We start from the raw sequence: 22,460 nt of genomic DNA, 5'->3' as shown, positions 1-22,460 counted from the left end.
CGGGGTTCAAGCTGTTTAATGCCTTTAAGCACATGCGTAAAAAGATATGTTTTATTTAGCAAGCCTGTTACCATCTCAATCATAGAAATGTTCATTTACAGCCAATATAGGCAGTTTACCATAGGAAAGATACGGATTTAAAGTTTTTTAACAGTTATAGCCCCACCCATGGTCTGATCTTTATAAAAGTTTGCATGCTTGTTTAAAAATCACGTTGCATGTTCTCACTTATTTTCATGAAGTTTTGAGTTTTCATTTAGGCTTTTGGGTAAGACTTTTTAAATGAAACTTTAAATTACTCTGCTATAGCTATCCAAAGGACAAAGTAACTATTGACCTAGAGAGTCCCGAGAATTGTGTCGCAGTGATTTTAATCGAGGTTCATCCAAAAACCTAGGACTAGTTCGCCAAAGTTGTTTTTTTAAATAATCTCCCAATATGTAAGGAATGATTCTATGGACGGCGTCGGTCCTAGAGGCAAAGATGCTCAGAATGAGGAGTCAAACAGGCCAGCGAATTTCGTTTCGATCAGCCTCCGATTAACCTCGTCTCATAGGTGCTCAAATTTCATTGGCCGATGGCGGAAACTTTTTTTGAGGTATGTCAATGTATGCATAGACAATCATGGCACCTCGACACTGCATGCCAATTTTCAAGTCAATCGGACTAACGGTGAAGTAGTTATAGCCATTTTCATGTTTTTTTTACTGTTATAACGCCACCAATTTCCTGTTATAGTGTCCTTTATCACACGACCACAGCATGAGCTCTTACATGTGTGCTGAGTTTGGTGAAACTATCTCATTCCATTCATGAGTTATTTGTTTTACCTGTTTATCTGTTAGTAAAAGTGGCTCCTCCCACTGGGAACGTTGTGGCGGCCCTTAGGGACTGTGAACTGAAATTTCAACTTTTTTTGGTAACTATTGATATTCAAACTCCAGAGAATCGGGCCAAAAACCTAGGACTAGATCGCAAAATTAAGTTTAAAAAAAAAAATCTAAAATACCCGAAAATTTCCAGGCATGCATTTTGTCCGCCTTGAGCCGATATAAGACATTTGAACTAGGGCCGTAACGACGCGTCGACGTCATCGATTACGTCGACTATGAAAATACGTCGACACGCATGAAATGCGTCGACGCGTCACATTAATTATTTACGTTTAAATATCGAGTAATGGCGGCTTCTGCTCCCTCTCATGGTGAAAATGACAGACCACGATCATCCAAAGTATGGGAATACTTTAAACTACGGCCGAACAGAAAGGTGCTTTGTCACTATGCAAACTATTCCCCATTCGGCGACGATAAAATGGACTTTAATTTATAACTTAAACTTAAATCTGTTAATGCAGCTTTCAGTGCATTTGCCAGTTTTTAAAAGTTGTGTATGCACTCCCGCGGGACCCACGATCTGATGGCCGAGTGCGGCGCGGGAATATAGATCTGATGGCCGAGTGCGGGCGTGGGCGGTAATGCACTCGTGTGTGTGCTGGTTGCGGGAGAATAAAACGATTTGCGGGACTCCCGCAAAATAGAATTATCTATAAATTGAACATCTAAAAACTAATAAATTGTCATTCATCTGTTGCACAAAAGCAACAAGAACAACTAAAACAAAATAGAAACGATTTACAGGCCACAGTCTCTATCTATTTATAACATGTTTGCAGCGTTGAACAATGTAGCCAATCACAGACATATGTGTTGATTTCTTGAACGCCAATCAGATGCATTTAAGATAGAATCCCCTCACCGCTCAAAATGGACTTTGTTCAGTGCTGAATTCTGCATACTGGCAAATCATCTGATTATAGCAAACAAAGTGTAGATATTATGAAAGATTCACTGTGCAGCCAGTTTCATTTATAATAACAGAGATTTGTGAGATCGCGATGAACTGAGATGTCAGCTTTTTAGGAATTATTAAGGGAGAAATCCATCCCGCGCAGATGTCTAATGTAGACTTTAAAAACAAACGACTAACATTATATTTAACAGTAGCCTAGGCTGCAATCTAGTGTATGTGAACCTTTTTGCTGATAAACAAAAGTGCATTTTCGGACAAGTTAATTGAGTAAATCATACTCCCACTACGGTAATTAATAACAGACTATAGTAAAAACATTTCCTAAATAGGCCTGTGTATCTTACATTTTATGAAATAGTACCATTAGTTAAAAATAGTTTAAAATGCTTCCTGTTCGCATATTTCATAATAAAATGACACTTACCCGTTCTGAAATAAAAAATGTTTTTGTCATCATTCATAGATTTCATGTTAAAATAATATACAGATGCACTACCCTCTTCAAAATACAGCTGATATATTGTTGTACTTATTTATTGGAAAGTTTGCCAATGGATAAATCAGCTAATCCCAAAAACAATCATTAGATTAACCGGAAAAATAATCGTTAGATTAGTCGACTAACCGAAGAAATAATCGATAGATTAATCGACAACAAAAATAATCGTTAGATGCAGCCCTAATTTGAACCTACGCCTAACGGTTTAGGAATTATGAGCCATTTTGTACTTTTGACCGCTTTAGCGCCCCCGTCAGGCTGATCAGGGCGGGCCTTGGTGACGTTGTAGGCGGTGTGAGTACTACCAGCCATCAAAGTTTCAAGTCTCTACGACTAACGGTTTCTAGGGTTTCAGCACTGCACACTTGAACCCCTAATAAATAAATTCAATTAAACAAATGGTCAATTTGTGACCGTTTGGCCAAAACGGTCAAAAATGGCCAAAATGGCCCCTCACGATTCAACACTGCTGTATAGGGGTGGAACGGATTCGCAGTTGATACGTACGGATCAGGCCCCACGGTTCGGCACGCACGCGATTTGCGGCTTAACTGCTAAATTTAACCATCATAGATTGAAAGTTTATAATTTGGACGGGTTTCGTCTTGCCAATTTACACATTCAAACAATTGTAAATGCAGAAGAGGCGAAAGTCGGGACTCACCCACTGAGTGAGTGTGAGAGAGAGAGAGAGAGAGAGAGAGAGAGAGAGAGAGAGAGAGAGAGAGAGAGAGAAAGAAAGAAAGAAAGAAAGAAAGAAAGAAAGAAAGAGAGAAAGAAAGAAAGAAAGAGAGAAAGAAAGAGAGAAAGAAAGAAAGAGAGAGAGAAAGAGAGAGAAACAAAGAAAGAAAGAAAGAAAGAAAGGGAGAGAAGAAAGAAAGAAAGAAAGAAAGAAAGAAAGAGAAGAAGAAAGAAAGAAAGAAAGAAAGAAAGAAAGAAAGAAAGAAAGAAAGAGAGAAAGAAAGAGAGAAAGAAGAGAAAGAGAGAGAGAAAGAGAGAGAAACAAAGAAAGAAGAAAGAAAGAAAGAAAGAGAAAGAAAGAAGAAAGAAAGAAAGAAAGAAAGAAAGAAAGAGAAAGAAGAAAGAAAGAAAGAAAGAAAGAAAGAAAGAAAGAAAGAAAGAAAGAAAAAGAAAGAAAGAAAGAAAGAAAGAAAGAAAGAGAAAGAAAGAAAGAAAGAAAGAAAGAAAGAAAGAAAGAAAGAAAGAAAGAAAGAAAGAAAGAAAGAAAGAAAGAAAGAAAGAAAGAGAGAAAGAAAGAAAGAAAGAAAGAAAGAAAGAAAGAAGAGAAAGAAAGAAAGAAAGAAAGAAAGAAAGAAAGAAAGAAAGAAAGAAAGAGAAAGAAAGAAAGAAAGAAAAAGAAAGAAAGAAAGAAAGAAAGAAAGAGAAAGAAAGAAAGAAAGAGAGAAAGAGAGAAAGAGAGAAAGAAAGAAAGAAAGAAAGAAAGAAAGAAAGAAAGAGAAAGAAAGAGAGAAAGAAAGAAAGAAAGAAAGAAAGAAAGAGAGAAAGAAAGAAAGAAAGAAAGGCGTTTCAGACAGCGTTCGAATACCGAATTGATTCCTCTTTCGTGTTTCCTTGCCCTTGAACTGACACATAAACATATGTATAAATACCCGTCTCTGCAAGTATTCTCTTGTTAATGTCATAAGTGAACAGTTGATAAAGATACCGTAAGATACCATACTCAAAGATATGCGAGTTGAACAGTTTTGAAAACGAACGTTAAGGGTTGTTTTAAGGGCATGTTTGTGCATGGCCATAGACTCCCATTCTAAAGCGGTCAAAGGCGAGTCTAAAATAGTCAAAAAGTTGAGCCAGGAACCATTGTCAAAATTTCTTTGTCCACCACTTGTTCATCCAAAACAAACTACAAAATAGACTCAAAGTGTTAAATACCGGAATTGTCCTTTAATTTCTGCAGTGAACAAAGTGTTATTTTACATTTAGGCTTAATTATTAAATTCTGTACCTGAATACTACTGTTAGACTCTGTAACTCTGTCAGTATTCATCTCTGCTTGTAATTTGTGTAGTTGTTCTTATTTTATTACTGACTGTTCACTTATTTTTAATAATGTGTGAATTTGATCAGTTCGGCTAGTAGTTTTTGATGTAGTATGGAAGAACTTCAAGTTTGCTTTAAGTAATAAATGAAAAGCAAAGTTACACCACCCCCCTTTTTTTTTTTTCTGATCCGATCCGTTGCTCAAAAAACGTAAATGATCTGAACCGTGAATTTTGTGATGCGTTCCACCACTGCTGTAATGTTGTGATTGGTAGATTCCCTCTTACCCTCCCTGTAGAAGTCTTTCCCTCATGGTGAGGAAGTCCATGGGGTTTTTGATGATGCGTCGGTAGCCAGGCACCTGGCGGGGGTTGACCGGCTCCAGGAAAGGCCAGGCGTCTGAGTGAGCCTCCATTTCCATCAGAATGATCCTACAGCACATCAAACAGCTCGTCATTATTCCACATCACCCGTTCATTATTACATGTAGAAAATCAGGTCAGAGATGCACTAAGATGAATATAGACATTTACAATGTTTATTACATTGAAAGTAAATGAAAGTAACATTTTAAGTGGCACACTCAAAAAGCGTTTTTTCTTTATCCATTTGCCAATTCTGATGGTCTTTATTTATGTCTACACTCGTGTTTTTTGGGGTCTCCAGAGACCCCAGACAATAACATTTAATTTTGTAACAAGATAATAGTTTTTTTTTTTTACAAATGTAATTTTATTCTGTTTGTTAATGTTTTTACTCAACATTTGTGCAGTTTTTGGAGAATTTATGATATCTTTTAAATTTCTATAAATAAATAAATAAATAAATATTTATTTAAATAAGCTTTTTACAAAAAAACAGCATTTGATGTAAAATTCACTTTATAAAAGACCCAGATTTCTAACTTTCATTCATGGGGATAACATGGATCATTTTAAATGGTTTAATGTAACATTTTTGGAAAATGCAGTTAAAAAAAAAAAAAAAAAAATCACTTTAACCACTAGATGGCCATAGAGCTCCACTATATGCTATTTGCTTTTTGACTACCTGAAAGATATCTTTTCACAAGTTGGATTCAGTTGGATTCATATCTAAATATTATAAAATCACAATTATAACAAAAATAAAATATTTTTGTCAAAGTTTAGCATTTTTTTGTACTGAACCCCCACCCCCCCCCCCCCCCATAATTTTGACAAATTATAGCCCTACAAATGTTCCTGTGTGTGTGTGTGCATGTGTGTGTGTGTGTGTGTGTGTGTGTGTGTGTGTGTGTGCGTGTGTGTGTGAGTGTGCACATTTTCAATGTGTCAGTGTCACCAATTAATTTTTTTGGTGGTACTGCATTTTGGATGATTTTATTTGACAAATGATAAGAGAACAGTTTTTATAGTCTCAAAAATGTATTCCTCTATATGTGTGTGTGTGTGTGTGTGTGTGTGTGTGTGTACGCGGGTTGTGAGCAAAATAATTTAGCATTGTGGATGTTTTTTGCATTGGTGGAAGTGTGCCACTTTATTTGTGCCATTTCTGTCGATGTGTTCTGCGTTGTTTCTGATTTTGATGATGAATTTTGTCTATTTTGATTGCGGGGTCTCCAGAGACCCCGAAGACCACGAGTGTCACAATTTTTGTCACGCTAACATAAAAACAGATATCATTCCAATTAAATTTTTTTTTTGTAGATCTAGAAAGTGTGAAGAGCCGTAGAAGGTTTCATACCATTTGGACAAAGGGAACATTTTTTTTAATTTGAGCAAAAGTCATTTGGGGTCAAAAAGACCCCGTAAACCATCAGAGGGTTAAACTGGACAGTTGAAAAACTATTTCAATTCAAACAACAAAATAATTAATAAAAGTAACTGGCCAATGGTTATTTAAATTCAATGAGTATTTATGAGAACGTAAAATTAGATGTATTATTTCAATGTTACATTTAACAAAATTGTATTATGTATTAAATAATTTTAAAGTGCCCCTATTATGCTATTTTAAAGGTTCCTAGTTTTGTTGTGAAGGTCTCCAACAATGTTTACATGCATCCAAGATCAAAAACACTCAGAGTCTGAAACAGTTCGATAAAGGATTCAGTCTCTATAAAACCTTCCTATTCTGCTCTGATTGGTCAGATGGCTCAGTCTGTTGTGATTGGCCAACTCTGCTCTGATTGGTCAGATGGCTCAGTCTGTTGTGATTGGCCAACTCTGGTCTGATTGGTCAGATGACCCAGTCTGTTGTGATTGGTCTACTCTGCTCGGATTGGTCAGATGACCCAGTCTGTTGTGATGGTCTACTCTGCTCTGATTGGTCAGATGGCCCAGTCTGTTGTGATCGGTCTACTCTGCTCTGATTGGTCAGATGACCCAGTCTGTTGTGATCGGTCTACTCTGATTGGTCAGATGACCCAGTCTGTTTTGATCGATCTACTCTGCTCTGATTGGTCAGATGACCCAGTCTGTTGTGATCGGTCTACTCTGCTCTGATTGGTCAGATGACCCAGTCTGTTGTGATCGGTCTACTCTGCTCTGATTGGTCAGAAGACCCAGTCTGTTTTGATCGATCTACTCTGCTCTGATTGGTCAGATGACCCAGTCTGTTGTGATCGGTCTACTCTGCTCTGATTGGTCAGATGACCCAGTCTGTTGTGACTGAGGACTTGTTTCAAGAAGGTCAGAATCGATTCTTTCTTTTGAGAGACAATAACTCCATTTATCGTGCACTTTGACCTTTGAAACTTTGCAGACCTTTTACATTTACAAACAAACAAATACATCATACACTACATGAAAGGTAACATATGAAAAAGCATATTAGGGGCACTTTAAATATAAACTTATTTGTCATGTTTTTAAAGTGTCCCTCCTGGTTGACTGAAGAGCTGTGGAAAGACTCACTCGCAGTAGGTGAGGTCAGGCTGGTTTCGTGTGGTCATCCTCCTGCGCTTTGAAGGGGAGATGCTCGTCCCACTTGAGGAAGCAGGAGTATCTTTTTGTCGTGTGGTCATGCCTCGTTTGTACCCATCATCCTCATCTGAACTATCTTCTCCAAGACGCCGTTTCCGTGGCTTTGACCTCTTACGCGATAAACGCTGTGATCTCGGAGAGTCTCCGTTTTCCTGAAAAATTTAGTTTCATAAACATCGCTAAAGACAAAAATATACGAAACAAAACTCATGCACATTTTTCAAGATGATTACGTGAATCGGATGAAAAAAAAAGCAGCTGGATATTTCGAATTTTACATACCTTGGCAACACAGGTGGGACAAAACCAATCGCCTTCTGGCACCTGCATGACCTTTGGCCTCAGGCAGAACATGTGACACCCACGATCACAGCCGTCACACAAGAGCAGGTACTCATCGTCATCACCCTTACGGCACACCTGACACGTCTGTGGACACACATAAACATCAGTTTTCGACAATTCTCGAAATAGTTAGACTTTATTCTCAATAGTAGGAGTGACTGTTACACGGCACTACTGAAATACACCCGCATTTGGCGGGTGTTAATGTCAAGCCCTGTATGTATATGTAAAAAAATGATATCATATAATAATCATAGAGGCTCTGAAGCTGAGCTTATGAGTGTGCTCTCACCACTTTGATGATGGATCTCTCCCATGCGATGGCTTTCTCCAGCTGTAGTAGACAGAGCGAGAGTTGAGACGCACTGCGGCAGCGGTCCAGGCCCTGCCGCCACGTCCTCATCCTGGGTGTGATCTCACTTTCCAAGCTATAAAGACAAAAACACATGTTTGATATGCTCCAGAGTACTGTATAACTTGAAACAATGATTCATTTTGATGAAGGCTGAAAAATATGATTACATAGGATAATAATGAAGTGATATTTTAATGACCCTCAACTCTGACCCACCTGACAGCATCTAACGGGACCTCCTCCCCGCCGGGCGGAGGGGTGAGAGGAGCCAAGCGGACCACCTCTGCCAGATTCCACAGCGGCTCCTTCAAATAACGCCGCTCAATGTTACGCTCAAGATTAGTCAGTCGGAGAACGGCCAGGTCCAGGGGGTTGCTGGGAACCCGCAGGAGGTCAGACCATTCCTTTTTAGTCTTGACCATCCAGTCGTCCTTGGGGTCAACCTCGTGCTCATAATACTGCAGGTCCTCCCGCGTGGAGTCCGCCTCGGGAGGGGTATAGATCTGAAACGAGGACAAATGTCCCGTCTGGTAAACTTTCATTTTAAATTTGTTTGCATAGCTTTTCTTAATGCCATGACAGCTTCAAAGGCTTTTTTGATGTCGAAATCCAAGTAAAAAAAATAATAGATAAAAACTAGAATCCCACATAAGATGAATCATGCATATTTTTTTTTCCAAAAAAAAAATTACAAATATATTTTCAATTCTAAAACATACACATATATACATATATAATATATAGTGTGTGTGTATATATATATATATATACATACATACATACATACATATACACACACACATACATATATACACACATATATAATGTATATAATGTTTCAGTATTGCTAACACGTGGTTCCAATTGCCACCTCGACGACTGTACACATGGACCTCGCCGCAAGACTCCGACAACAACATCGTCAGGAATCAAATTGATTATATCCTAATTAACATCAGGTTTAAGTCCAGTGTGCTTACAGCAAAAACCTACCCTGGAGCTGATATATCGTCAGACCACAACCCAGTAACAGCTACAATAAGACTCAAATTGCGATCAATACAATGTACAAAGACGAGACGAGCAGACCTGGAGAAACTGAAGAACAGCACCAATAAAAGACAAGTACAGCAACATCTCAACGATAGCATCTGCTCAATAACAACAGAAACAGCAGATGTTCAGGAGTACTGGCGCTCGTTCAAACAATGCATCACAGAAACAACAGAAGTCATGCTGGGACACCAGTCACCGAAAAAGAAACAACGATGGATGACACAATATATTCTCGATCTAATGAGCAAACGAAGAATGTACAAAAACAACAACTCGGAGAAGTACAAACAAATGCAACAGAAGATCAGAGAAGCAATCCGACAGGCAAAAGAAAAGTGGATGGAAGAACAATGCGCCGAGATTGAAGAACTAATTAAAAAACATGATAATTTTAATCTGCACAAGAAGCTCAAAGAAGCTGGTAACATCTACAGACCAGCCCCAACAGCAACCTTGTATGCGGACAACAACCAACCAATCCTAAATAAACAAGAAAAAATGGACACCTGGACAAACTATATACACAAACTCTTTGGCGCCGTGAGAACACCTGCAGAAAAAGACCAACAGACGTCGAAAGACACTCTACACATTTTAACATCAGAGGTAGAACAGGCAATCAAAACAGCTAAGCCAGGCAAAGCGTGCGGGCCCGACACAATCCATGTCGAATTGCTCAAACTATTAAACAGCAACAACATACGTCAACTGACTGACTGGTACAATCAAATATACAACGGTAACAAAATTCCATCTGACTGGCTACAATCCATCTTTGTGGCCATACCAAAGAAAGCAACAAGCCGGAAATGCGAAGACTACAGACTGATAAGCTTGATGAGCCACGTGCTGAAAGTCTTCCTGAAGGTGATCCAACAGCGCATACGCTCCACATGCGAAAATGCATTGAAGAACACACAGTTTGGCTTCCGCAAAGGACTAGGCACGAGAGAAGCAATCTTCTGTCTACAGATACTACTACAGCGATGCTACGAACATCAGAAAGAAGTGTCCATCTGCTTCATAGATTACGAGAAAGCCTTTGACTCAGTAGACCACGACCGACTAGCAGCTCTATTAAAACAACTGGGACTAGATAAAAACGACACCAACTTCATCATTGCTCTTTATTGGAAGCAAACAGCCCAACTCCGATATGACAACGAACTGACAGACCCAACACCAATACAAAAAGGTGTACGACAAGGCTGCCCACTGTCACCGATCCTTTTCAACATCTACTCGGAGCAGATTTTTGATCGAACACTAGCAGACAAAAACATTGGTATTAAAGTCAATGGACAGTACATCAACAACATCAGATATGCCGACGACACTGCACTGCTGGCCGATTCGGAACAAGACCTACAACAAATCTTGGATGAAGTTGCCGCAGAGAGTCAAATATGGGGCTTACGAATTAACAAAAAGAAAACAAAGGTTATGAAGGTCAGCCGAACTACAAGCGAAACAACAATCAAGCTGGGCAGCGAAAAATTGGAACAAGTACACCGATTTAAATACCTTGGTGTAATCATTGACGATCAGTTGAACCATGAAGTCGAAATCAAGAGCAGAATTGAACAAGCAAGGCAAGCATTTATTAAATGGAAAACACTCCTCTCAGGCCGCAACTTGAGTACATCACTGAAACTGCGCACACTGAAATGCTACATCTGGTCAATTTTGCTGTACGGAGTAGAGACGTGGACACTGACAACAACAGCAACAAAAAGGCTCGAAGCTTTCGAAATGTGGCTGTATCGAAGAATGCTGAAAATCCCATGGACAGCCAAAACCACCAATACACAAGTTCTGCAAGACATGGGCACTGACAGGCAACTGCTGAAGACCATCATTAGCAGGAAGTGTCACTACTTAGGCCACATTGCCCGAAACGACCACAAATACCAGCTATTAAAGCAAATCCTGCAAGGAAAAATCGAAGGAAAAAAACGACCAGGACGGCCAAAAACGACATGGCTCAGTAACATCAAAACATGGCTACAATTAACAACAGCACAAACTCTACACGCCGTGCTAGACCGGGACCAATATCATCGTGAAGTCGCACACGCCGTTAGGCAGCACTAAAGAAGAGATAATGTATATATTAATATGTATAATTCATTTCATAACTGTAATAATGAAATATATTAGTTGATATAGCTTTACAAGAGTTTAAATACTTAGTCTCATAATAGTAATAATGAATAATGAAATAAAGAAAATGTGAATATATCTTTACAAAAGCTTACTAAAATAATTAAAAACTAATTTAATAATTATTAAATAGATTTTATTATTGCGTTAATTTCATAAGATGAATACTAAAATAAAACAATTTATTAAATTTATTTATTAAATTTATTGTTCATTTATTTTTATATTTATTACATTTGTTTTTAATTATTTAATGAATTACATTTCATTAATTTCATAATACAAATGAAACAATAGGTATATAAAATGTATTTTATTAATTGATTTTTTTATTATTTAATTTATAAGAAAAGAAAAGAAATAAGGCACAACCCTGACAATTTACATTTAATGAGTATTGAACAACCTTTTGAATAGAGTGTAGTTTACAGAGCAGTTTCCTCTACTTAGGATTAACAGACTCTGAGCACTTGAGTGCGTGGGCTGCTGGTTTTCACTCTACCTGAAATTGAGAACTTGACTCCTGACAAGCCTCCGTTTCACTCTCCGTGTTGGGAACAGGCACCTGGAAATAGAGATAGTAGACAGTGATAAAGCGAGCGTGAACACACTATAAACAAACAGCGCCACCCTGTGGTCACTATTGGAGCAAGACCTTACAGTGCTGTGATTCTTTCAATAAAGGAAGAAATGTGTTTCCTTTACCTTGAGCTGAAGGTCTGCACCGACTACCCTCTGCTCCAGGTCCTCCACCCACTGGAGAGCACTGATGTCTAACCGCAGGGCTCTCTCCTGCTCACTCCACGCCTGTTTAGGCACTTCCAGCAGGGCATCGCCATCTTCCACTGACATCTGAAAAATGGGATCTGGGAAGGAACAATGCAAAAGAATACACTAAACATGCTGCCATCAACCAAAGCCTGCAATCACACTCTGCATGCTCCTGCTCCTCACCGGTCACGGGACGTCTGCAGACCTCAGCCAGATACTCCAAGTGTTTAGTGAGGTGTTTGTGGAGAACCTTCTCTCGAATGCCTCGTGGGTGGAGGGCGCTCAGTATGGCTGTCAGCTCCTCCGGTTCTTTGATCCACCACCAGCCCTTCACCATCTCTGTAGGAGAGAGAAAGACATTTAAGAGCAGTTTATACGACACAGTTTCCAAATAAAAACGGAAAACTTATGCGTTTTGGTCGTTCATTTACATGACAATGAAATTTTGGGCGCCTGAAAAGGCAAACTTTTGCCAACGGGTTTCAAAGTGCAAGTTTTAATTTTACATATTTATGATAAAATTAATTATTAGCTTTTCATCAACTCCTCTATATAAAGTTGACTTAATGACATATTCAAATATTATGAGCATCCATCCAATGGCAATTCCCATGTTTATTATTTCAGAGAAAACTGGATGGATAAGTTGGCAAGGCTTAGAAAAGCGCTTACGTAAGGGGCTTTCGCACCAGGCAGTTCTAGGAACTAACCACCAGAGTGGTTCACTGAGAACTAATGGTTCCCTTAGGAACATTTTCCTGGTTGCATTCGCACCGCCAGTTGGAACTCTGAAGTGACGTAAGCCGCACTTGTTGTTGTGACTTATATTGACGGCGCAGAGAACGACTGAGCCTTAAAACAGTGCTCGCATTCTCCGTGTTCATTACTGTACGATCCGTCTAACAGTCCTGTCTAATACGTTATTAGATAGAACTGTTATACATAGAAAGTAGACAGTAATGAAAAGTTATTAGAGATGCCCATCTATCACTGTTTTCCATGTTTGTAGAGTTAATTTCTGGAGTACATATATAGGCTATAATCCGCGTCACTAACGTCACTGGTAGTTCCTATAGTGCTGGTTTAGACCGACTCTGAAGACTCTGAGTTCCTAGAACTAAAGTCGTTCCCAGTTCCAGCGGTGCGAACACGCCAAAATCTGGGAAGTTCCGCCAATAGTTCTAGGAACTATGAAAAGGTGCGAAAGCCCCTATAATCTACAAAAGCAGGATGGGCAAAACCGTCTTTCACCCGTTAACATCACGACACTCACCTAACGGAATAGGCTTCACCGTCAGTTGAGTGAAGTACTTCAGTTCGACCTCCTGGAAGAGATTGGAGGGAGGTCTGCCGCGCCTCTTGGCCGTGCTGGATCGGGAGTGCACTCGGGACGGCCCGCTGCCTCTCCTGCGCCTCCTGCCGGCCCGGGGAGCTGGAGCAGGAGCTGGAGTGGAGCACACCTGAGGAGCCGGAAGAGGAGCAGCTTCCATCTGCACCTGAGGATGAGGAACACAGGGAGAAGCCATCAGAAGGAGAAGCCTCCAGCATTAGGATATTCATTCACTTTGTCTGATATCACTGAAGTATGAACCTGTGTCGTGGTCGGCTGCAGTGGAGGTGCAGCGAGCGGGTCACAGCCGAGGGGTGCCGGAGTGTCTTTCGCGGGGGATGAAGTGGGTGCAGGGATGTTCTCGCACGGCTGCGCGAGAGACGCCTCGTCGCACGGCTCCTTAGGCAACAGGTTGAACCACTGGCCTTGTTTTTCTGCCTGCTCCCTCATACTGTCCTCCGGTTGGCTGTTATCCTCCCCCTGACCGGCTCCAGACGCTGCGATCGGCGTGCTGCCGTCCGCCTCGGTGTCCCGCGGCTCGAGAGAGGGCTGAGCGAGATCCTGCACGGGGGAGTTGAGGGCCGAATCTTCACCCGCTGATCTGCTGCTACAGCGCCGTCGCCGCCGGCTCTTGGCGGCTCGAAGGTGGAGCTCCACTTCCGGCTTGATCTTGCGGGGGCGTCCCCGTCCTCTCGGGCTGCTCATCAGAGAGGCCTCGCCGGGGAGAGGATCCACCTCTGTGGGGGAACGCTGGGACGCTCGAGGAGAACAGGTGCCGAAACCCGGAGAGAGGGGAGGCTCAGCTTTAACCTCTGCTTTCACTGGGGTTATGACCTTCACATAAGTCACAGGCTCATCACTGACCGTCACTTCATCTGAAGCTGAACACAGGGAAGTAATAACTGGACATTAATGTGGGCAACAATTAGGGCTGCACAAGAAATTAATACTTAAAATTTGTTGTATAAAAAAATAAATGTTCACTTTATTCTCTATACGGTTACTTTTAAAAGTTTATTATTATTATTACTAATTAACCAAAATATGAAATTATTATTATTAATATTAATAACAACAAATGAACATTCAGAAAATTACTAATTTACCAGAATGTGAAATTATTATTAAAAACCAAACTGACAACCATTCCGACAATAACTATTACTACTAATAAAAAAAGAATGCATTAATAATACAAATAATAATAATTATTATTATTAATTATAATCCATATTGATAATAATCACAAAATTTGGGCCAAATTGTGCAGCCCTACAAGCACAGCAAACCTGGTTTTATTCTTTTTTTAAATCCCATTTTAAATCTGAGTCACAATTTATATATATAAAAAAAAAAAGAAAAAGAAAAAAGAAATCATATGGCCATAGTAACAAGAAAACCAAGAAGAAATTAAACGTGCCTTGTTTTACATGGCATGGCACTTAATGTCTGTAATGTTTTGTTCAGCATATGGTTTGTAATAAACAAAAAAAAAATTGATTTTTTGTGACTTCACAGCAGACTATTACCTGAATGTACAGTATATGGCATTACATCAAGTATAGACTCTTAGGGGACCGTAAGTGTGGTGTTTGGGACAAGGCCCAAAGTGTGTTTGTGGGATCTCTAAGTGTGCGAGATACCAGACTAACTGCATGCTGGGAGTTTCCACTCACCCAAGATATCTTCGGCTCCCTCCACGAGGACACATCCCATATACGGCAGCAGCAAGTACCTGCGCCGGTACCGGTCCTGCCCGAGAGACACGGCTCGCATGGAATGCGACGACTGTAGAAGCTTCTTGCGGAAAAACACTTGGCGCTGAACACAGAAGAACAGATTTTAATATTTTTAAAAAATTATTTTAAAAAATACATATTTATTTTGACCTACTCAATAAGAGTCGGATTTTGAAAGATTCAAAAGTGTTTATGAAAACTGCCTTATGTGCAACTGAGTTGTATACAAAGATTTCAGTTTTTATTTGAGTGTAATTATTATATCTAAAAATCAATAGCAGTTGAATATAATGGGTTGGGGCTCTGTTGTTAATTTTAACCTTTAATAATACAGCAATGTACCAAATGAGAGGTTTCCCTGTATAGTTTACAGGATTATTTGGAAGAGACTAATTCTTCATTTTTTATCGGCTCAGCACTGATATCGGCAGATATCATTCTGAATTATAGACTAACGTTACCGGCTGATAACTTTAGTATCGGTGCATATAGTGAACATTTTAAATTCATGACCAACATTTGAAACTTCTGGAATCACTAGATCTAAACCTGTATACACTCACTTTAACCAAGCCTTTCTGGAGTAACTGTCAATTCTATTAATATTAATAGATTATTATGTGAATATAACAATTTCCTTCAATTGGTCTAACTTTACAATAATATACATGCTCTAAGTTTAATTTTAAAACAATTACAGGACAATTGTATACAATAAAAAGGTGTGTACATTGATCATGTGCAGAATACAATGATTTTTAAAACAACTCAAAAATGTAATTTTCAGAAGCTGAGATTATATACTTTACCTTGGTCAGTTTATCGATCTGACGCTCCAGCTCTGCTACACTGCAGGTATTAGGGCTCTCAATCTGTGAGGAACAAAAATGTACAAAACATAGTAAAAAATAGTTTTTTAGTTCTTGAAGTAACCACTGATGTTTAATATTTCACATTTCTCTGGTGCTGGTCATGGTAAACAAAGGTAACCAAAGGTAAACAAATCAAATATGCAACGAGGAAACCCTCAGCAAAACCCATGACATCATGGATGAACATGAATAAAAGCACAGCTCAGAAAGTGGCTCATTTCTGCAACTCCAATCACATCTGAGGTTGAAGGATCTTCTAGGAAGTACTGAAGTGCTGAATAGGTTTAGGGGGCCATTAGAAAAATCACTGAGCAAGTCAAGATACAGTCTTTTTCTCTTAACTAACACCAGTCACTGAGGAAATGTTTAATAGATGCATTTCCTGATTAATTACAACATTTCACATCTTCAGAGTAGCTGTTGTCAGTACACCGTCTCTTATATAAATCAACCAAATTTAGCGAACCAGCCACGGTAAACATATTTTGACTGCCATCTGACATGTAGTGCACTAAATAAATGATTTAAACCATCATTAAATCACAGACAATATTGCGATTGTCCTCCATAAGCACAGCTCTGGTATCAGTACCTCAGTGTTTTTGGGTTCCTCTTTGGCTTTGCGGCGACTCCCTCTCTCCAACACACAGTTCTCGTCGATGCTCTCCTCCTCGGCCAAACCGACACGAGAACTGCGCCGACGCTCCTCAAAGCACAGCTCCTCCTCTGGGCGGCCCGTCTTCCGCATCAGCGCAGCCTTCAGTCTGCTCAGACACACACACACACATTTAGGAAAGATGAAGCCACAGAAGAGTCTTGTGGCTAGTTTCCACTGAGCGATACGATTCAGGACGGTAAACCCCTGTATGCCGGAAAGTAGCGATCGACGTCATTCTCGCACGGAAAAAGAAAGTGACACAGTAAAACACAATGGGGGACCTACAGCAGATCTTGTTTTACACTGGTACATTGTTGCGCACCGACATTGGGTTGCAACGGTATTGTTTCAACTGTATATTAAAAAAATGGCACCTCGTGTTGTAATTCCCCTTGTAGTGGGTAGGTGACTAATTCCCCTTGTAGCGCAGGTGACGATTCTCTGTCAGCCAATCAACGTTCTGCAGTGAGTCTAGCTCCACCCTTTAGGTACCGCACTACTGTGCTAGGTACCCCAACGGAAGGGTCCCAAAAAAGTGGTACAGTATGGTTTGATATTTTAGTACCATTCACAACTTCTGACAATCGAAACTAATTAATTGCGTACCGTACTGTACCACTCGGTGGAAAAGAGCCATTAGACTGCGTTCATACTTGGTCGAAACATGTGTCATCAACAAGTACTAACACCAGATGTTTATTCGTGTAGCTACATAGCAATTCAGAAAGAGAAGACACTAGCATTTTCTTTATAAGCTAATTCCAAACGGTGTTCCAAAAGGGCACATGCAATTAGGGATGGGTACCGAAACCCGGTATTAAACGGCCCCGGTGCTGAATTTTGAAAGACCGCTGGATCGTTAAGCTCGGACGTTATCGGTTCTGCTGTCGGTACTGGATAAATTATGAAAGTACACGTGCTATTTATTATTGCTATTAAGAAATTATCCAGCCAGCCACTTCTATATATAATAATATTGAACCATTTGTCTGTGATGCATTTTTGCTAAAGAGAGAGAGAGTGTGTGTGTGTGTGTGTGTGTGTGAGAGAGAGAGAGAGAGAGAGCGATCTTTCACGCAAAGCCACGGCGCGCGCAACACAACAGCCCTGCTTAATGAGTGACGATGAGAACAGAACATTCAAAAGGTTACACTTTAGATCTTTGATATTAAACTAATTTTATTTTAGATTTAGGCTTCCAATGATTATAAAAAAGAAGATATTTGAGGTGTAACCATTAAAAACTAAAGCCACATTCCCTCCAGCGCAACTTCCTTCCCTTCACAGAGCGGTGCGCTGTCATTTCTCCCTAAAACCCAAACGTAACGTCAGAATCTGCACGATCGGTGATTGTTGTAAAATGTAGTCTATAGTCTACTGTTGCTAAACTGCGGGACGCGTTTGATAATAAAAGGCTATTAAAAGTACCAAAATTGACGCAATAGACGCTGTTCCAAAATGCGGCGCACGCTCTGAAACACACCGCAACGAGACAAGCAACGTATATTTTGGGCTTCGTGTGCGCATCTAAACGATCAAATACACAAATATGTCAAAATGGCCGTCTTGGAGATTCACTTAAACAGTTTATTCACTTAAATACAGTTTATGTCTTAAATCGGCGTAAATAGTTGGGAGAAAATATGAGGCTTAATAATGATTAGATCTGCATTTGGTCTTAAAGAGGCAGCAGTCTAATAATCATGCTGACGATTGCTCCATTAATGTGAATCAAACAACAAAAGGCAAAGAGAAAATCAGTCACAGCTCTTGAATTATATAAGCTTTAATCTATCAATGATAAACTATGCAGTGTTATTTTACATCTGACTTTATTAGATGTCTTTTTAACCCATATTACTCCTGAACAGTAATGTCAGTGGACATTACTGAAATTAAAGCACTGGGTATATAATTTGTATATTTGTTTTATTGTATACTTTTTCTTTTTTTTTGACCATGTTTGTACTTTTTTTTTGGCGTCCTGTCTGTCTATATAAAACACAAAAGCCTGCACCCTTCTGCATAACATACATGTTTTATTTGTTTTGTTAAAGCATTGCTTTTTCTTTTGCTATAGATATTTATTTTACATTTAAAAATATAAAGCAATATTATGTTCTAAATAATTTTTTCCCCTTTTTTAATATAACAAAAAGAACCGATAAGAATACCGTTAAAGTACCGGATCGATAAGGAGTATCGGTAAGAGTAGTAATACCGTTAAAACCTTAACGATACCCATCCCTACATGCAATGGTCACTTCGAGGAAGCAATTTTTAGGCATTCACACTTGTAGTTCAGTTCTCTTGATCCGGACCAAAAAAGAAAATGATACATTAAGTCCTAGTTCGCTTAGCTTTCACAATGTGAAGAACCAGATTTCAGAAAACCGCTTTCACAGCGACCAAATTTGCACAAAAAGTTTTGATGATAAGATGCAAGGATCTTACTTGCGTAGTTTGCCTTCTATAATCCACTTGTTTTTCCTGTAGGTTGCCATATTCTCTAGCGTGTTATCAATCTCCCTGCAGAACAGAACAGTTGGAAAATGAAAATGTTTAAATATATAGATCAAGAAAAAACACTTCCAAATTTTGATGATGACATGATTTGAATTCCTGCTGACCTGGTGACTATGTTGCTGCCATTGAGTTCCTCCACCAGGAAGGCCAGTATGGAGGCTTTGACATCGGTTTTGAGGGTCTGGAAGCTCTTCGTACGGAGACTGTTACACACCTCCAACTCAAAGCCATGGGCTTCCAGAAAGATCCGCAGCACTTCAGACACAGTGTTGTGGCTCAGCTCCAGATCCACCAGCTTCTCTCCCAGGATCTTCACAGACTGAGACACGACAGAGAAACAAACCAACCTTCATTAAATCACTGATACGCCTCAAATTTAGAGCCAAACCCACATGACATATGTGATTATATATACACGATCAGTCAAACGTTTTGGATCGGTAAGATTTTTAATGTTTTTAAAAGAAGTGTCTTCTGCTCACCAAGCCTGCATTTATTTCATAATAAATAAAAAATAACTGTAATATTGTGAAATTTTCGATGTAATTTATTCCTGTGATCAAAGCTGAATTTTCAGCATCATTACTCCAGTCTTCAGTGTCACATGATCCTTCAGAAATCATTCTAATATGATGATTTAATGCTCAAGAAACATTTCTCATTATCATCAATGTTGAAAACAGTTATTTACACGTTTAGTTACGGATTCTTTGATAAATAGAAAGTTAAAAAGAACAGCATTTATCTGGAATCGAAAGCTTTCGTAACATTAAACAAATCCGCAAATTAGAATGATGTCTGAATGATCATGTGACACTGAAAACTGGAGTAATGATGCTGAATTTGACCACAGGAATAAATTACATTTTACAATATTTATTGTTAACAGTTATTTTAAATTGTCATATTTAACAATATTACTGTGTTTGATTGTTTTTTAAATCAAATAAATGCAGGCTTGGTGAGCAGAACAGACTTCTTTTAAAAACACAAAAATACAGAAGATAAATGTTGTGGATGTGGTTTTGTGTTGCTTTTAAACCTGTTTTCCATTAACTAAAATAATGAAACATTTAAAAGTTACCCAATTTACGCTTCTGATGAAAAGGATGCGTTATCAAAACATTTACAACTTGAAAGATAAATTTAATATACTGATATCACACTCAAAAGAAGACAAACCTGGTAATACGAGGGTAGTCCAGGATCGTGCAGAGCGGCGTCCACCAGTTTAATGAGCAGATCCAGCAGCTCGCCCTGGCTCTTTCCAATGCCGAGGAGCCCTTCCTGCAGGGTGCTCAGGCTGGGAACATCCTTAGGCACCTGGAGGCCCAGAACCTTTCCGTAACCATGCAGGAACTCGACCACCCTTAAACAATTGGAGAAGGCCACACCGGAAAGCACCAGTCCTGGTATCCGTGACAGCGCTGGGAGGAGCTACAGATGAAGACACTCACACTTTAATTATCCAACATTCAGAGATGTACTCAACAATAAAGTGGGCTACCAGGGCTGTCAAAATGGCTGAAAAGCTAAATTCGAATTTCTTTCTTAAATATTTGCAAAATTCGAAATATATAAGAATTCTACAGGCAATTAGAGGAAAAAAGTACTGTATTGTCTCCTATGCCTACAAGAGGGCGCAAGCGAGCGCAATAAGCAAATATAAACCAAATCAAGCATTGCATCTTTTATTGAAATGAAATGACATTCACTTTTTAAAGTGCATTAACTTTTGAAACAATTGTTCTTTAATAAAATATAATTTCCTTAATGTGCATGCAAGGAAAATTAGGTTACGATAGTGCATAAAACTGTGTAAGTGGATCAGTAACCTGAGAAAACACACTTCAGCAGACAGACTAATGTACTACATGAACACAAAATAACAAACTGCCATTCAGAAACAAACCATTTCTACTCACCACTCACTAAACATCTACATATTGTTCGTCAAAACCACCAGACGCTCATCCTGATCTGCAGCGAGTGCTTAGCGCTTTTGGTTGACAATGTTTTCAGCCGATGAAAACCCTCTCAGCTCTGACTGATGTGCCAGGTATGGTCAAGTATGTCGTTGCACGATTTTTGCCACCAACTGAGAGTGTTTTCATCAGCAGGAAGCCTTTTTCTGACACTTTTCAAATTAACAACGCAGCCGCACTGTATATCCACTGTATACTGGGTCAGTTACGTCATCATCATCATCATCATATCTAGCGTGACACACCAAAAATTTAAATACGCGTTTTTTGCATTCGAATGCGCAGATTTTGTTTTTATCAACTGTGTGAATTTGCCAGGTGGGGAATCTCATGCATGTGTGAATCCCTCAGCATGTCAAGCTCACCGTATGATCAGGGAGACACATGTCCTCTGCAGGCTTCTTCATCTCCTCTAAGATCATCTGCTGCCTCTTCCTCTCCTCCATTCGTCTCTGAGCCTGTGCCCTCCTCTCCGCCTGCCTCTTCGCCGCCAGAGCAGCCTGCGCTTCTGCTTCAGCTTGGGCCTGGGCCTTGGCGAGAGCCTTGGCTTTGACGCGGGCCCTGGCCACTCTCTTGATGGGGCTGGCCTTCTCCGGATCCAACGGCTCTGGCTCTGCCGCTGGTACCGCCACCTTCCTCCTGCGCCCGGGCTTCTTGGGCCCCTCTGAGGCCGACAGAGGGCTTTCCAATGATGGAGGCTGGCCTTCATCATCTTGTTCTTGCTCTTTGGCTTTCTCCAACTGCTCAAACACATCAGAAAACACAATCAGAGCTCTGAACACCAGGGTTTCAAGTTACTAAAATAAATTATTTTGTGGTCAAATTTTTAACTAGAGTTCGTTTCACTTACTTTTGCTTTCCGTTTCTCCTGCCGGATCTTTTTATTCTTTGCATCCTCCTTTCTTTTCATTCTTGCCTGCATGAGACAAATCAGATGCTCAGTTTCAACAGATGAAAAAAAGTTACATATATTGTGCAAAGTGAACTTGTTACAATAAATAATCGATTTGCGATGCATTCGGAAACAATTGGAATCGATCCACGAATCGAGATGCATCGATATATTGTCCCAGCTCTAGTAAATAATGTGAATTCAGCTCACCTTTCTCTTCATTTTCTTCTTGATCTTGACCAGTTTTACTTTTTCATCCTCAGTGAGATCCACTGTAAAACAATCATCATCAACTGCTCATTATAGTTGACAAACAGGCTGCAACTACAAAACGGTAAAAAGTTGAGTGCTTCTGTAACAAGTTTATGTTATCGGACAATCCACCTAAAGCAACCTGAGGTTAGGCGTCTTGCTGCAGAGCACAGCGTTGATCGTTTGTACCTTGCACCCACACCTCCATTCATTCCTACATGCTTACAGGTTTTCCAGT

At 39.7% G+C, this 22,460-nt stretch overlaps 1 protein-coding gene and 1 long non-coding RNA gene across 3 annotated transcripts in view; both read right to left on the bottom strand.

Annotated features, from left to right (window-relative positions):
- The window catches only part of baz2a (bromodomain adjacent to zinc finger domain, 2A), a 43,006-nt gene that overhangs the window by 7,086 nt on the left and 13,460 nt on the right, over positions 1 to 22,460 (bottom strand). Inside the window, exons 11-29 of one of the 2 annotated variants that reach the window (XM_082144958.1) lie at positions 22,181 to 22,242; positions 21,929 to 21,994; positions 21,444 to 21,818; positions 20,276 to 20,530; positions 19,198 to 19,412; positions 19,022 to 19,096; positions 16,502 to 16,673; positions 15,847 to 15,909; positions 14,975 to 15,119; positions 13,560 to 14,179; positions 13,242 to 13,464; positions 12,152 to 12,307; positions 11,903 to 12,063; positions 11,700 to 11,762; positions 8,195 to 8,481; positions 7,916 to 8,051; positions 7,561 to 7,707; positions 7,210 to 7,430; positions 4,600 to 4,743 (exon numbers count right to left, since the gene is read on the bottom strand). In XM_082144958.1, coding sequence (XP_082001084.1) covers positions 4,600 to 4,743; positions 7,210 to 7,430; positions 7,561 to 7,707; positions 7,916 to 8,051; positions 8,195 to 8,481; positions 11,700 to 11,762; positions 11,903 to 12,063; positions 12,152 to 12,307; positions 13,242 to 13,464; positions 13,560 to 14,179; positions 14,975 to 15,119; positions 15,847 to 15,909; positions 16,502 to 16,673; positions 19,022 to 19,096; positions 19,198 to 19,412; positions 20,276 to 20,530; positions 21,444 to 21,818; positions 21,929 to 21,994; positions 22,181 to 22,242 — 3,586 coding nt within the window. Of the gene's footprint in view, positions 1 to 4,490; positions 4,744 to 7,209; positions 7,431 to 7,560; positions 7,708 to 7,915; positions 8,052 to 8,194; positions 8,482 to 11,699; positions 11,763 to 11,902; positions 12,064 to 12,151; positions 12,308 to 13,241; positions 13,465 to 13,559; positions 14,180 to 14,974; positions 15,120 to 15,846; positions 15,910 to 16,501; positions 16,674 to 19,021; positions 19,097 to 19,197; positions 19,413 to 20,275; positions 20,531 to 21,443; positions 21,819 to 21,928; positions 21,995 to 22,180; positions 22,243 to 22,460 lie in introns of those variants that run through there. The other variant, XM_082144957.1, reaches the window with a different exon arrangement.
- On the bottom strand, positions 5,750 to 7,203 carry LOC309480701. Its single transcript, XR_014199735.1, has 2 exons — positions 6,766 to 7,203; positions 5,750 to 6,568 (listed from the first exon to the last, which is right to left on the bottom strand). It is a non-coding gene; the product is annotated as an uncharacterized lncRNA (long non-coding RNA).

The sequence above is a fragment of the Leuciscus leuciscus genome (assembly GCF_965113295.1).
Source record: "Leuciscus leuciscus genome assembly, chromosome: 18".
Classification (NCBI taxonomy): domain Eukaryota; kingdom Metazoa; phylum Chordata; class Actinopteri; order Cypriniformes; family Leuciscidae; genus Leuciscus; species Leuciscus leuciscus.
This window is presented reverse-complemented; position numbering and strand designations above follow the sequence as displayed.